This window comes from Otolemur garnettii, unplaced genomic scaffold (assembly GCF_000181295.1).
Source record: "Otolemur garnettii isolate 467f Iridium unplaced genomic scaffold, OtoGar3 scaffold00047, whole genome shotgun sequence".
NCBI lineage: Eukaryota > Metazoa > Chordata > Mammalia > Primates > Galagidae > Otolemur > Otolemur garnettii.
This window is the reverse complement of record NW_003852442.1, coordinates 646,012-660,517: the sequence shown is the minus strand read 5'-3', so window position 1 is coordinate 660,517 and position 14,506 is coordinate 646,012. Positions and strand designations below refer to the sequence as shown.

The 14,506-nt window shown below is 49.3% G+C and overlaps 1 protein-coding gene across 1 annotated transcript in view; it reads left to right on the top strand.

Moving 5' to 3' along the window:
* Positions 1 to 13,711, top strand: part of CRISPLD2 (cysteine rich secretory protein LCCL domain containing 2) — a 63,613-nt gene extending 49,902 nt beyond the window's left edge. The window contains exons 14-15 of the mRNA XM_003791289.3: positions 447 to 580; positions 12,168 to 13,711. Coding sequence (XP_003791337.1) covers positions 447 to 580; positions 12,168 to 12,222 — 189 coding nt within the window. The 3' untranslated portion in view covers positions 12,223 to 13,711. The remainder of the gene's footprint in view (positions 1 to 446; positions 581 to 12,167) is intronic.
* The last annotated feature ends 795 nt before the right edge of the window (positions 13,712 to 14,506 follow it).

Here is a 14,506-nt window from a genome sequence, read left to right as displayed (position 1 = left end):
AAGTTTCTGAGGTAGATGGAGCAGCCAGGGCCACTGGCATCAGGGGTGCCGCCCTCCTAGGAGTCTACATCCTGTGTAATTGATGGACGGTTCCAAAGTGGCCCCTCTGCCCAGACACTGGATCTCACGATCTGCTTTGTTCCCGTCCTGTCTGGTCACTTCTCTCCCTTCCTCTGCTCGGCAGTATCTTGTGTGCTTCCTGTTCAATGTCCCCAGTGCCAGGCACACAGTAGGTGCTCAGGAAATAGTTGTTGAGCCAACGAGTAAACAGATGATGCTTGGTCTCTGGAGAGACCACTGAGGAACTGAGGTTGCCACGGTTATGTCCCAAGGGTCGATGTGGCCAACATACCACCAACCAGATAGCCAAGAGATGATGAGCCCAGGCAGCTGGAAGCAGGAACCGGAGTCCCCGACACTGACCACAGACCTCCCTGTGCTTTCAGACCTCAAGCATCTGTAAGACGGCCGTGCACGCCGGTGTCCTCAGGGACGAGAGCGGGGGCTACGTGGACGTGATGCCTGTCGATAAAAAGAAGACCTACGTGGGCTCTCTAAGGAATGGAGTCCAGTCTGAAAGGTAGGGCGGTGGTGCGGGTGCCGGGCTGGGAAGAGGGCTGAAGTCCTTACCCTTTAAAATAAAACTCAGGGAAACTTGTACCTGTTCTTTCCAGGACACTCAGGCCAAGCCTGGCTTCTTCTCTCTTCTTTTCTCTTTTGTTTTCCAAAATAAGACATTCTCTTGTTTTCTACTACCAAGGCGTGCTTTTGTAGAAAATTTAGAATCTGTAGAAGCATCAGCTAAGCCCAAAGAAAAGCAACTGTTGGTAACCCTCACCTGGGAGAATTGCTGTTGTCTGGTGTGTCCTTGGCTCCTTGTCCTGTGTGTGTACTCCACATGACAAATGGGATCAAGTCATAGCTACGTAGTAGTTCTATAAAGCTACATAACATAGTTCCATAGAGTCAAACGAGAGCAGGAGGTCTGGAGTGCAGCAGACCTAGGCACAGATTCTGATGATCTTCGTGACCTTGAGTGAGCCACATGACCTCTTTGAGTCTCAGTCTTCCTCATCTGTGAAATGGGAATCATAGTCCCTACCTCACAGTGTTGTTGGGAGGATTCATTGACATGGTGCCTCTCTAGTGCCTGGAAGTAATTAGCACTTGGTAAACAGGGGGTATGCTGGTTATTCTGTATTTTCTCTGGAGAGACCACAGAGGTTGCTTCCAAAATCTGCTACAATGTGTCATCAGTGTCCTTGGTACTGACTGCTCAGATGGCATCAAGGGGAGGTCCCTGCTTCGGAGTAGGGGACGTGAGTCCTCTTCCACCCTCATGGTGATGGACGTCCTTTGTGCAGGACATCTGCACACACTGTGACTGCTTCCCCAAATCCCCAGAAGTGACATTTCTGTGTCAAAGCCTGTGCAGACTTCTGAAATATGCCTTTCTAGAATATTTTTCAGAAATAGCAGCCCTGGTTCGGGCTGCTGATCCAGCTTTTGGAGCACACCACTTATTCTTAGTGTGTTGTTCTTTTCGTTGGGAGCAAGTCACGGGCCTTGGAGTCCAGAGACCCAGGTCCCAGTCCTGAGGTTTTGTGCTGAGAGCTTCATGGCCCTGGCCCTTCCCAAGACTCAGTTCCTTTATCTATAAAATGGGAATGATTAGTAAGTTCCGGTTGCCATAACAAAGTCCTACAAATTGGGTGGCTTAAACAACAGAAATATATTTTCTCTTGGTCCTGGAGGCCAGAAGTCTGGGGTCGGGGTGTCAGTGGGGTTGGTGTCTTTTGAGACTTTGTCCTTGGCGGGCAAATGGCCGTCTTCCCCTCGTGTCTTCGTGCTTCTGTATAAAGAACAGGTACATCTGTGTCCTGATCTGTTATCAGACACTAGTCCTACTGGGTTAGGGCCATGCTCATTTTCCTTTAGCTGCCTCCTAAAGGCCTTGTCTCCAAATACAGTCACATTCGGAGGAACTGGGGATTAGGACTTCATCATAGGAATTTAGGAGGACATAGTTCAGCCCATGAGAGGGGAATGCTGAAGGTTTTCTATCTCATGGACCTTCTTTAGAAAAGGAATGTAAGGCCAGGCACAGTCATTCGTGCCTGTAATCCTAATAATTTGGGAGACCAAGGTGGGAGGGTCCTTTGAGTTCAGGAGTTCAAGATCAACATGAGCCAGAGTGAGACCCCATCTCTACCAAAAATACAAAAATTAGCCTGGTGTGGTGGCAGGCGCCTGTAGTCCCAGCTACTGGGGAGGCTGAGGCAGGAGGATTGCCTGAGCCCAGGAGTTTGAGGTTGTAGTGAGCTACGGTGACACCAGTGCATGCTAGCTTAGGTGACAGAATAAGACCTTGTCTCAAAAAGAAAATAGAAAAAAAGAAAAAGAATAGAAAAATCAAGAGTGTGATATACCCTCAGCCCCTTGCAGCTTCACCTTTCCTGGCTTCCTGGCGCGTGGCACCTGCTCCCACCTCCCAGGCTCCCCGGTGCTTCTGGGTAACAAGCCGGTACTGGTGTGAAGTCACTGCATCATTGCTGATGCCCAGACCTTGCTGGTCTCTTCCCTGAGCCCTGGTGCCAGAGCAAATGGCCTCTGTGTTTCCCCTCCAGCGTTCTTAGCCTTTGTTTGGGCAAAGCTTAATGAAGGGAAATTCCATTGATTTAATGGGAGGGAATGAAGCAGCTGATTAGGAGGAATTTCCTGGCCAGGCTGGAGAGAGATCCCAGGACACCAATTTACTGAACCCTTTGTGCCCCTTCAAGAGTAAACAGCCTTCCTGAGAAGCGCGGTGGGCTGGGCTTTGTTCTCTCTGCCGACTGAGCTGAGTGGAGAGCATCAGGGCAGCTCCGGGGCTGGGAACAAGGGCTGCATTGTGCCTGGAGAGGGCAGGAGATCCAGAGAAGGTCCCCAAGGCAGCTTCCCTCTGCTATGGCAGGGGGTGGGGGAAGCTGTCATCTTTTTCTCTTCCTATGAGGCCCACCCAAGCTGCCACTGTCCCTGTTAGCATCTTCCAGGCACAAAACGCTCTGGCGTCTTCTGCACTGTAGAAAGATTTCGTGATTTTCCACAGCGTTCCCAGAATCGAGGCTCTGCCTCCCCTCCTTCTCCAGCTCTCTCCTCCTGCGTCCTGTGGGCTGGAATCTCTGATGATGCTTTAGCAAGTTAGTCAACTTTCCTGTGCCTCAGTTTCCCCACCTATAAACAGGGAAATGGGTGGGGGTAGGGCAGTGGGTGTCCAGGGGCGGTTCCCTGACCGGCTGCAGCAGATACCATGGGAGTGGCTGGACAGTCTGTCTGATGCACCCTCAGGGGACTCGGATGTGCTCCTGAGCATGGCAGCTGTTTTGTAAGAATGATGTGAAGGTGACCCCACACCAGGCAGGCAACCTCCCCAGCCTCATTCTCTTCTGTTGAATGGGCTGCTATGAGACTCACATGAACAAGTCTGAAGCCCTTGCTGATGGCTTATAGTAAGCATGTAGTAACGTGCAGTGGTCCTTGGTGCTTTGACTTGACCCCTCAGATCTGTTTCAGACCTCCAGATGCTGTGGTTCTTTTCACACAGGGTCACAGGGCTGGGTCATAAGAAACAGCCAATGTGAACTCCTCTTTCATCCTTGCATCCTCCAACACAGGCATCCTACGCTCAGGGAGCACTCACGATGCCCTAGGCACACAGGACACGGCAGGGAACACACCAGCCTGGTCTCTGCCCTCATGGGTCTTGCTAGCTAGTGTGGGGACTCACTAAGGGGGTTGCTGCTAAGGACAGATGGTGCAGGGAGCTGAGCAGCAAGCAGGGCCAGTCTTGCTGTCTAGAGGGGCCTCCTTGGTGGTGTGGCTGTCACAGAGAAGCCTGCAGAGAGAGCCCCTTTGGGTGGGGCCAGGCCCTGTCCTCCAAGTGTTAAGATGGGTCTTCAGTGGCCCTCTCTGGGGAAAGAGCAGGCCTGGAGCTGAGGGTGGCTCTTCGGCGAGTGCTGCTGGGACCCTAGAGGGGTCAGACACGGATGCTGGACATTCTGTGGGTAGTTCATGGAAAACTCACTTTATATTTAGGGGATTCTTCATTCAAACACATGAACAAGCAAACCCTCCTGAACAGAACTCTCAGTGCACGGGCCAGAGCTGGGCTGACACCACCGCACCCCAGCTTGGGCAACAGAGTGGTTTTGGTTTAGCAATGGAGAGGGTTTCCTGAGGGTTTTGAAAGGAGGCCAGGCCTCATCCCTCTGCTCCACCCACCGAAGTGGCAAAGGAAAGAAATATCAGGAAGAGCTTTTGATGTTGGAATGGGGGTTTGTCTGAATATTCTCAGGGAAAAACCAGACATCTGAATGAATATCGGTTCAGAGTTTTTTCATAGAGTAGGACCACTTTTTTCTTTTCTGAGACAATTTCACTCTGTTGCCCAAGCTAGAGTGCTGTGGTGTCAACCTAGTTCACAGTAACCTCAAACTCCTGGACAAAAGCGATCCTCCTGCCTCAGCCTCCTGAGTAGCTGTGACTACAGGTGCTCACCACTACGCCTGGCTAATTTTTCTATTTTTTGTAGAGACAGGATCTCACTCTTGCTCAGGCTGGTCTTGAACTCCTCAGCTCAAGGGATCCGCCTGCCTCAGCCGTCCAGAGTACTAGGATTACAGGCAAGAGCCACTGCACCTGGCCTAAAAGCCCATTCTTGGAAAAAAAAAACAAGAAACTTCCAGACATAAGGAAAATAATAATTTTAATAAATTAATAGCACATAATACACCATACCCAGAAATAACTATAGACATTCTGATATATTTCCTTTCAGGCTTTTCTGTGTTTACACACAAACACACTTTTTAAAAAGAGCGGGGTCATGCTATTAGCATTTTTTGTTCGTTTGTTTGTTTGTTGCAGCCATCATTGCTGTTTTAGGTGGCCAGGGCTGGGTTTGAACCCACCACCCTTGGTATATGGGGCTGACACCCTACCCACTGAGCCACAGGAACCACCCCATGCTATTAGCATTGTTAAGCAGGTCATGAATCTCTTCCCATGTCCTGCCCACACAGCCACACCACCGTTTTGGTGGCTGCACGGTGCCCAAGGCATGGGCATACCATTGGTGATTTATTGCTATTGATTGTCACCGGGCTGTTGCCTTTTTCCTTTATTGTAATAACACAAAGAGCATCTTTGCAAAAGCCCATGTACTGTTGACAACTTCTTTAGGTAACTTCCTTTTGGTAGAGCAGCCAGGGTGCTGTCTTGACGTCCCACAAGGAACTGCTGAGTCCCGCAGTAAGAAAATGCCCTCCTGTTTAGGGCCTCTCCCCCAGTGGCTCTCCATTGTGCTAAGAATAAAACTGGCCCCCTCAGCACTCGAGGTCACACCTGTTCTGGCCCCACCCTCTTCTCTACTCTCTCCAGGTGCCCTCTTCTGCCTCCTCCTCATCCTCCCTCCTCATCCTCCCCCTTTCTCATCCTCCCCCTCCCTTTCCATCTTCTCCTCTACTTCCTCCCCATCTTCTCCCCCCTCAATCTTCTTCCCCCTCTCCTCCCGCCTCACTGCACTTCTCCCCCCTACCCCCACCCCAGCCTTCTCTCTGCTCCTCCGGGGGACCTGGACCATTCCCACCCTCTGCACCTATTACCATCCACTCCCAGACCCTCCCAGCTCCAGTATGTTCCTGCATCTGGGTCGCCCTTGTCACCCCCCCCCAAAAGCATTCCCCCACCCCCTTCCTCAGTGTGCTCCCTATCATTTCCCTCCGGCACCCTCTGAAACTGTCTCTCGAGCATATTTAGCTGTTTCTCTCCCCACCCAGACTGTAGGCTCTGTGAAGGCCAGAGCCCCCTCAGGCTTGTTAACCCACGTCCCAAACACTGAGCACAGCAGGTGCCCAGTACCACTGGCTGGATGGCAGCAATTTATTCAGAAGTGGTTGAGGGATTATTGTTATTATTTCTTTTTGAGACAGAGTCACAGCTGTTGCCCTGGGTAGAGTGCATCACGGCTCACAGCAACTTCAAACTCTTGGGCTTAGGAGAGTCTCCTGCCTCAGCCTCCCAAGTAGCTGGGACCATAGGCAGCCGCCACAACACCCAGCTATTTTTTGTTGTTGTTGTTGTTGTTGCAGTTGTCATTGTTGTTTTAGCAGGTCCAGGCTGGGTTCGAACCTGCCGGCCCTGGTGTATGTGGCTGGTGCCCTACCCACTGAGCTACGGGCGCCATTTGGTTGAGGAAATTTTAACACCCTTTATCCGAAATGTTTCACATCCTTTACAAAAGCCGTTCAACACGCTTTATAAGTATGGTCCAATACCTTCTATGCAAATTACCCAGAAATTTACATTCTGGTCAGACATGTACGAGATGTAAGCTAATCTAACAAGAGAGCCAGGGGGCAAGATTTGGAGACAGGAAGGTGGATGTTGTTTTATAATGATCAAATCACACTCACTTTTCATAAAACGTTCACAACTGCCAACTTACATAACTGGGCCTTAACACCTGCTGAGGCACGGACACACCAAGGCCCACCGGGAGGCGCTCTCGAGCAGTCCAAACCTGGGGCTTCTTCACCTGCCACAGGGATGGGACTGGCTCTGATGCTGCAGCAGCACCCTGAGCAGTGGTGGTGGCGGCACCTTGTCTGACATGTTAAGAAACCCTCATCCCCCTCAGCAGGCCGGCTCTTGCCTCCAACATGGGTGGGTTGTTTAATGAGGGTGCTTGGTAGTCCAGGCCTCTTGGGCTGGCAACATCCACAAGGGGATGGCAGCCTGAATGGCCCTCCAACCCTTGGATGTTTGGGGCACTGTGACTACGAGAGGACACTGCCCCTTCTGTAGCATTTCCAGCCCCACACTGAGTTGGAGGGACATAACCCCTGGGAATACCCCCAACGTGACTTGCCCACCAAGTGGAACCGTCGGACCCTTGGGGCGCTGGTGGTTTATCTGGGCAGAGAACCCAGGGAAATCTTGCAGCCCCAGAGCCTGAGCAGAGCCCTAGAATCTGAGCTCTCTAGAAACCGGCGGGGCTGCCAGGGCCACCCCACCCCTGGGCAGTGTCTCTCTCCTCCTCGTGGTCCTGAGGCTGCTGCAGCCGATTGTTCTGTTCCCGTCTTGGCCCTTGGCTTCCCTTTACTGCTCTGTCTCTCTGAGCGCTCCCATCTGATACACATCTCAAAAGTTCACTTCCAGGGTAGCCAAAAGCATGAAGCTGCCATGGAAAGAGGCAGAAAAACAACCAGGAATTCTGTGTAGGCTATTCTTGGAGGACAGCTGATCTTATGAGGGAGTGGGGAGGGCAGGGCCCTCTGTCTAGTCCAGCGCCTCCCAATCTGGGGTCTCGTCTGCTAGGACCCTAAACAAAATTGTGCTTATAAATCAGAGCTGGGCTGTTAGTCTTATGCTCAATCTCATTCCTGGTAAGCGACATGAGAATTAAAACTATAGCTGGGCTCCATTCTCTACCTTTGATTGTCCAGGAACCAAAAACTGGGTAGCGTGCCATGCTGGCGAGAGCAGGGTAAATGGGCTGGCTGTCGTCATGGTCAGGGGAGTTGCCCACCGGCATGGCATTTATGGAGGGCAGTCTGGCAGCTGTCAAAGTGACAGATGCAAATAACAGAAAAAACAAGTTGTTCACGGCAACTTTATTAGAGTAGCTGAAACTGTAAACAACCCAAACACCCATCCGCGGATGAAGAGTGTTCACGTATCCATAAGACAGAATGGTGCTCGGAGACAAAAAATATCAAATCAGTTACATATACACTCTAATATGAGTGGACCCAATAAAAACTTTTTAGGCTTTTTTAGCCATAGGCCAACAGACTACACCAAAAAGTTCGTGTGCGTGAAATTAAAAAAAAAAAAGGCAAAGTTTATTTATAGTGCCAAAATGTGCTTTGTCTCACATGCTACAAGGAACCTTGGCGGAGATGGGAATGTTTGCCATTTTGATTGTAGTGGTGGCTACATAGCTGTATTATCTGTTAGATAACCGGTTACTTTTGTCAAAACTCACTGAACTGAGTACTTTAAATGGGTCATGTTACCGGGCGCTGTAGGTTACACCTGTAATCCTAGCTCTCTGGGAGGCAAAGGCAGGTAGATTGACTGAGCTCAGGAGTTTGAGACCAACCTGATCAATAAAAGGACCCTATCTCTCCTTAAAAAAAATAGAAAAATTAGCTGGGTGTTGTGGGGGTGGGCACCTGTAGTCCCAGCTACTTGGGAGGCTGAGGCAAGAGGATGGCTTGAACCCAGGAGTTTGAGGTTGCTGTGAGCTATGGCACCACATCACTCTACCCAGGGTGAAAGAGTGAGACTCTATCACCCCCCCCCCAAAAAAAAAGATGAGGTAAGAAAACATGGCATTCGTGTACCCTTTGATCCAGCAAGTCCACTCCTAGGAGCTTGTCTTCAGATACCCTCCCGTGTGTGCAGAAAGTGACATGGATCATAATGGCATTGTTTGCAAAAGCAAAAGGTTAGAAAACACTGAACTTCTACCCATAGGGACCCAGTTAAATGTGTTACAATACTTGAATAGGATAGAATAGAATACTGCACAGCTGGATAAAGAGGAGGAGGAATTCTTTATGTCCAGAAAGGAAACAAATTCTAAAAGATGTTATTTAAAAAGCCAAGCATGGAGCAGTGTGTACCCAGCAGCATGTGTGTGACATTTGTGATCGTTTACACGTGGGGAAGGTCTATGTGTGCAAGAGAACTTGATACAGAAAGTCGGGGTCTGGGGAGAGAGTGTTTGGACCTTTACACTTTAGAACAGTATGCGAGGATCACTTATTCAAAAACGGAAAAGCACGGCTGTGACTATTCTCTTCCATTTTAATTGTGATGTGCGAACACCCCTATCTATGCTTCGTGAACACCTCCTGTGGGGGCTAGAAGGTACCGTGTCACCCCAGTCAAAGAACAGAACTTCAAGTTGAGTTTTAAGGATCGGACTGGTTTTTATTAGCCATTCGTGAATCAGGCAACAGCCCATCCCCAGAACGGAAAGGCCCCTCAGCTGAGCGGAAAAGGTTACAGAAGGGCGCAGACATGGAGGGGCGGTCTCAAAGTTACTTTCCTTACGGAGTCAAAGCAGAGGGGACGTCCTCATCCTGCTGGTTCTGGGTCATGGGGCTTTTTCTGCTTGGTTGCTGGGAATCTCCCATTCTTTGAAAATGCATCTGGTTTCTAAGCTCAGTTTGATTTCATGGCACCCAGCATGAGCGACTCCATTTTGGTTTGGTCTGGTCTCTTGGGCTGAACGCAGAAGCTTGGTTCAAACAATGGCTTTCCATAACTTGAATCTGATGCTCTTCCTTCCCACCTCCTAGGCCCACCTGTGTGCCTGTCCCAACCCTAGGTACCCCCCAACACTGGGCGTTTTCACGTTTTATTCTGGAAGGCAGGTGCACTTGTAAGTCAAAAGAGCCCTAGTGACTTGCCCACGGTCCCATGGCCAGTGTTAGCGCAGACCCAAGCCAGCAAGAAATGCTAGAGAGGGGCGATGTCCAGAGTGGTGGAGCCGGACACTTGGGAAATGGTCTTCTCAAGAGCAGTGTTCAAAAACAGCCAATTCAGGAGTCTGGAAACACAACACCCTGTAAAGGCGTCTAACCACTTGAGAAGCGTCTATTCAAAAACACTCAGAGGTGGGGTAAGAACAGCCGGAACACGTGGTAGGAGCCGGGCTGCTCCCGCTCTGCTCGCCTGCAGCTGTGGCCCTGCCAGGCTAGGGCTGTGCCAGCCACAGCTCTGCTCTGGGTGGACACAGTAGCAATCCCAGTGGCCAGCTAGCCTGAGGGTGCAGCTATAATGTGGGGCAATCAGCAGACTGAAAGACTGTCCAGTTTTCCTGGATACGCCCTCCTCCTCTGGCTCCCCCAGCTCCCCTCTCATCCCTGGGGTTTTAACTACAGGGACAGTATGGGGGGGCACGTACGTAGGCTCCCCACCTTTGACATTTACTACAAAGCTGTTACAGTAACTAAGACAGGGAGACTGGTATAAGGAAGACACATAGATCAAGAGAACAGGATTAAAAGTTCAGAAATAGACGTCCACAATTACAGTGAATTGATTTTTGATAAGACCATTCGAAGAATAGTTTTCTCAACAAATGGTGCAGGGACAACTGGAGATTTACATGCAAAACTGAGGACAGACCTTTCTCTGACACCATATATAAAAATTAACTCAAAATAGATCAAAGTCCCACATGTAAGAGCTAAAAATTATAAAATTCTTTGAAGAAAAGTATAATGTTTTCATGAGCTTGCATTAGGTGATGGTTTCTTAGATCTAATGCCCAAACACAATTTATAAGTGAAAAAAATAATAAATCAGGCTTTATCAAACTATAAAACATTTATGCCTTAAAAGACACCATTAAGAAAATGAAATGACAGGCTACAGACTGGGAAAACATTTTTGCATATTGTGTTTGATAAAGGTTTCCTGAGAGAGTATGTGTATAAATACGTTTATAAAATCTTTCAGTATTAAGACAAAGGACCTGGTTAAGAACTAGGAAAATGTCTTGGTGCCTGTAGCTCAGTTGTTAGGGTACCAGCCACATACACCGGGGCTGGTGGATTCGAACCTGGCCCAGGCCTGCTAAAACAACGACAATTGCAACAACAAAAAAACAGCCAGGCATTGTGGCGGGCGCTTGTAGTCCCAGCTACTTGGGAGGCTGAGGCAAGAGAATCACTTAAGCCCAAGAGTTTGAGGTTGCTGTGAGCTGTGATGCAACAGCACTCTAACCAAGGCGATATAGTGAGACTGTCTCAAAAAGAACTAGGAAAATTATTTGAATGGACATTTTACCAGTGCAGATATACAAATGGCTAACAAGCCCGTGAAAATACGCCCAGTGTTGGGACTCATTAGGAAATCACAGTGGGGTCCCACTGTACTCCCACCCCCATGGTAACAAGACAGCCGTGACCATCGATGCTGAGCATGTGGGTAAACTCTCGGGCACTGCTGGTGCAGTGATAAATGGTGGACCCATTTTAGAAACCCGTTGGGCAGTTAAAAAGAAAATAGAACAAGCAACCCTGCTTCTAAGTATATGGCCAAAAGACCGGCAAACATACGTTCACACCAAAACCTGTGTGCAAATACTCCCACAAGCACTTGGATGTTACAACATCCAAGAAGGGAGAAGATTCCAGATGTCCATCCACTGAGGAATGGAGAAATAAAACGTGGTCCCTCCGTGCCCTGGATGATTACTCAGCCATAAAAAGGAATGAAATTCCCATCCAGACTGCAGCATGGGTGAACCTTGCAGATGTTATGCTGAGAGAAACTGGACACGAGACCACGTGTCCTGTGATTCCGTTTACACGAAGTGCCCAGGACAGGCAGACACAGGAGTTGCCAGGGGCTGGCGGGAGGGGGAACCAATTGTAACGGGCATGAAGGATCTATTTGAGGTGATCAAAGTTACCTAAAACCAGATTGTGGAAGTGATCTTACCACCCCAGAAAATCTCTAAAAACCATTCACTTTGCATTTAAGAAGAGTGAATTTCCTTGGTACCATACGCCTCAATAAAGCAGTTTTTAAAAAAGGTCTTCAGCTAGTGGAAGGATTTAATCCTGTTGTGAAAGGGTAGTTTTTAACCAGCCATGTGACCGTCAGGATGTCAGGGGATGTCTTGGGCCCCGGCTCCCTTTCTGGGAACAGAGATCAAAGCTAAGGACAGCTCCAGGAAAGGGAGAGGCCTGGAGAAAGGCAGCGGACCTCAGCCCACCCGTTGTTGTTACAGCGCTATCTCACTAATCTGTCGCCCAGATGGCTACTCTTTGGGTTGACAGGTGGTAGCAAAAACCAGGCAGAAGTCTTGGAGGGTGAGTCCAGCTCAGACACACTGGGGCCAGTAAATCCCCCAGTTAAAAGAAAATAACTTAACAACCCTGACCTAGAAGCTGAGGAGGCTCATTTGCAAAGAAAAAGGGATTTGCCAGCTGTTCTTGCCTCCTGTGGGCTCCGTTCCCAGCAGCTGCAGGAGAGTGGCCCTGGGCCAGGCTCTTCCACTGCAGGGGACAGAGGGCCTCCCCCCAGGCCGCCCTTTCCAGCAAGAGCCCCTTTGGGAAGCCCCCCCAATCTCTCAGTAACATGCACTCTCCCTTCTTTTCCAGCTTGGGGAGTCCTCGGGATGGAAAGGCCTTCCGGATCTTTGCTGTCAGGCAGTGAATTCGCAGCACCAGGGGAGAAAGGGTGTCTTCAAGAGGGCTTCGGGGTTTTGCTTTTAATTTTGTCATTAGGGGGAGGGACACATGGCAAGTCGGGAAACTTCCTTTGAGTGGCACTCGGCATCATCCCTTTGTGGTGAGGGTGATGTCTATCCCCCCACCACGGACAAACAGCATCTTCAGGACCTTGGCCGGACAGCTGGTGTCCAGTCCTGCGGAGGCCTGTGGTCTCCCTCCGGGTGGCCTCTCTCCTTTAGGGATCTGACCCATCTCTTAAAGGGGACAGTTGCCCGAGATGACTATTGCCATGTGCTCCTTTGTAGGTGGTGGGAGAGGGTTCCAATGCCCTCCCCAGGTGTTAAGGTGCATGAGAAGAGGTATGTGGAAAAGTGCGGGGGGTTTTCAGGATCAGAGTAGAGGGGAGTTATTTAAAAATTTAAAAAAACACAGTCCGTCCCTACCAATAGAGAAAAATGGGGTTAATGTTTGCTGGTCAGACAAATGGGCTGGATGAGGGTATAGGAGACCCCAGCTCTGCCCTGACACATGTCCTTGCTGGTGTCCTGCTGTGGGTCCCATTTTGGTGGCCACGTGCAGGCTGGTCATATATACAGCAGTGCTGGTTTATTTAGAGTTCAGCGGTAACTCCAGAGATTTATCTTGTCTTTGTCATTCCCTTTGTCTGAGTGGCCCGTCTATTTTCTGCAGTGACCTTTGGTCCCATTGAGGACCAATGAATCAGGATCCTTCCTTTACCCCCTACCCATTGTGGCTCCCACCCCACTCCAGAATGATCTGTGTGTCCTACTTCACACCCGGGACTTTGCTTTGCAAGTGGTCCTGTTTGAAACCCACTTTTTCTTAACTCCTGATCTCTTAAGGCTCCATCGAGGCATTGGAGAACAGCCAGAGAAGGGCAGCTTTGCTGCTGCTTTTTAAAAATGACGATTAAATGTGCAGATTCCCCATGTGTCGGCTGACCTATTTTTTAGCAGTGGGAGGAATGGATTCCTTGGTACATTCCTTACCGAGGTTAGCGGCTCAGTTTGTGGTTATGAAACCGTCCTGCAGCGTAATAACAGTGAGAGAGGGTAATACACTGGGAGGGTTTCTTTTCCTGTTTTTGTGGAACAACGCTTGCCAGACGTTCCTCCAGCTCTGGGGAGTGCAGTGCATTCTGGCTGCCATCACTTTATAAAAGTCCTTCCTAAGCCCAGACCCAGAGAGCCCACAGTGAAATGAAATACCCTTTTGTAAACAGCATTTCTTTGCAGAAGGTGAAAATACTACCCTCCAGCACCAGATGAGCCAGTATATCACTTTTGAGAATGCTCATTTCGGGTTTGGATTCATTCTCCGTCAAAATATTTCTTAGGCAAAAGAAGTAGCAGAAAGAAAAAAAAATTAAGATTCTGTTGGCTGGAAAAGGATACCTGAGAGGTGCCTCCTTCCTTAACGCAGAATCTGAAGTTAAATAGCTTTTAAAAAAATAAAAGAAAAAGCTCCTTTAGGGAGTCTGTAAGAAGCAGTTAAACTCTTAGCTTGGCTGAGCTAACATTAGCAGGAAGATCTGGTAGCTGTGCACTGCTGGCAGGAACTCGCTGGTATTGACTATTCAACCCCAAGTGTCAGAGATAGGGGAGAATTTAGCCTATCAGATAGTGTGTCTAGGTGCCACCAAACATCTGGGAAACTTCTAGGTGCTAGGTGTTGTGACGCTGGATTTTGTGACTGTGGATGTCACATCCCCCAGGGGGTTTAGCCTTGCAGCGGGCTTGCCTCTGAAGCATCTCACCAAAGAGAAAATGAAAACTTCCAGCGTAAGTCAATTCCATCATTTAAAACTAAAGTTCCCAGATTCCCTGATACCTCCTTGACCAGGCCCTCGCGACAGGATAGAAAGGCCTAGAGCAGAGTCTGCCTGTCTGCTTCACCCAGTAAACATTCTGCAACTGGAACCATTTTGCTTGAGAAAATGAATGTAAGACCACACATTTTAAGGAGTACAAACAAGGGTTACAAAAACACCCCTTGTGATCAGGGACCGCCTCTGATGTCACGTGCTTACTGGGCCCGCACTGTGGGCACCTCACCCAGGTTTGAGGAGATGATCCCTCCACCCTCACTGGATCTCCTGCCCCCCAAATGCAAAGTTTTGGCTTCCTTTGGAGCTTGGCCTCACGTGTTCCCAAGTGTGTGCTGACTTTTCATATTGTCTGTAGGCTCACCCAGCCCGCAGTTTACGTGTGTGCTTTTTTCTATGAAAAATGATGTATTTGCTCCTT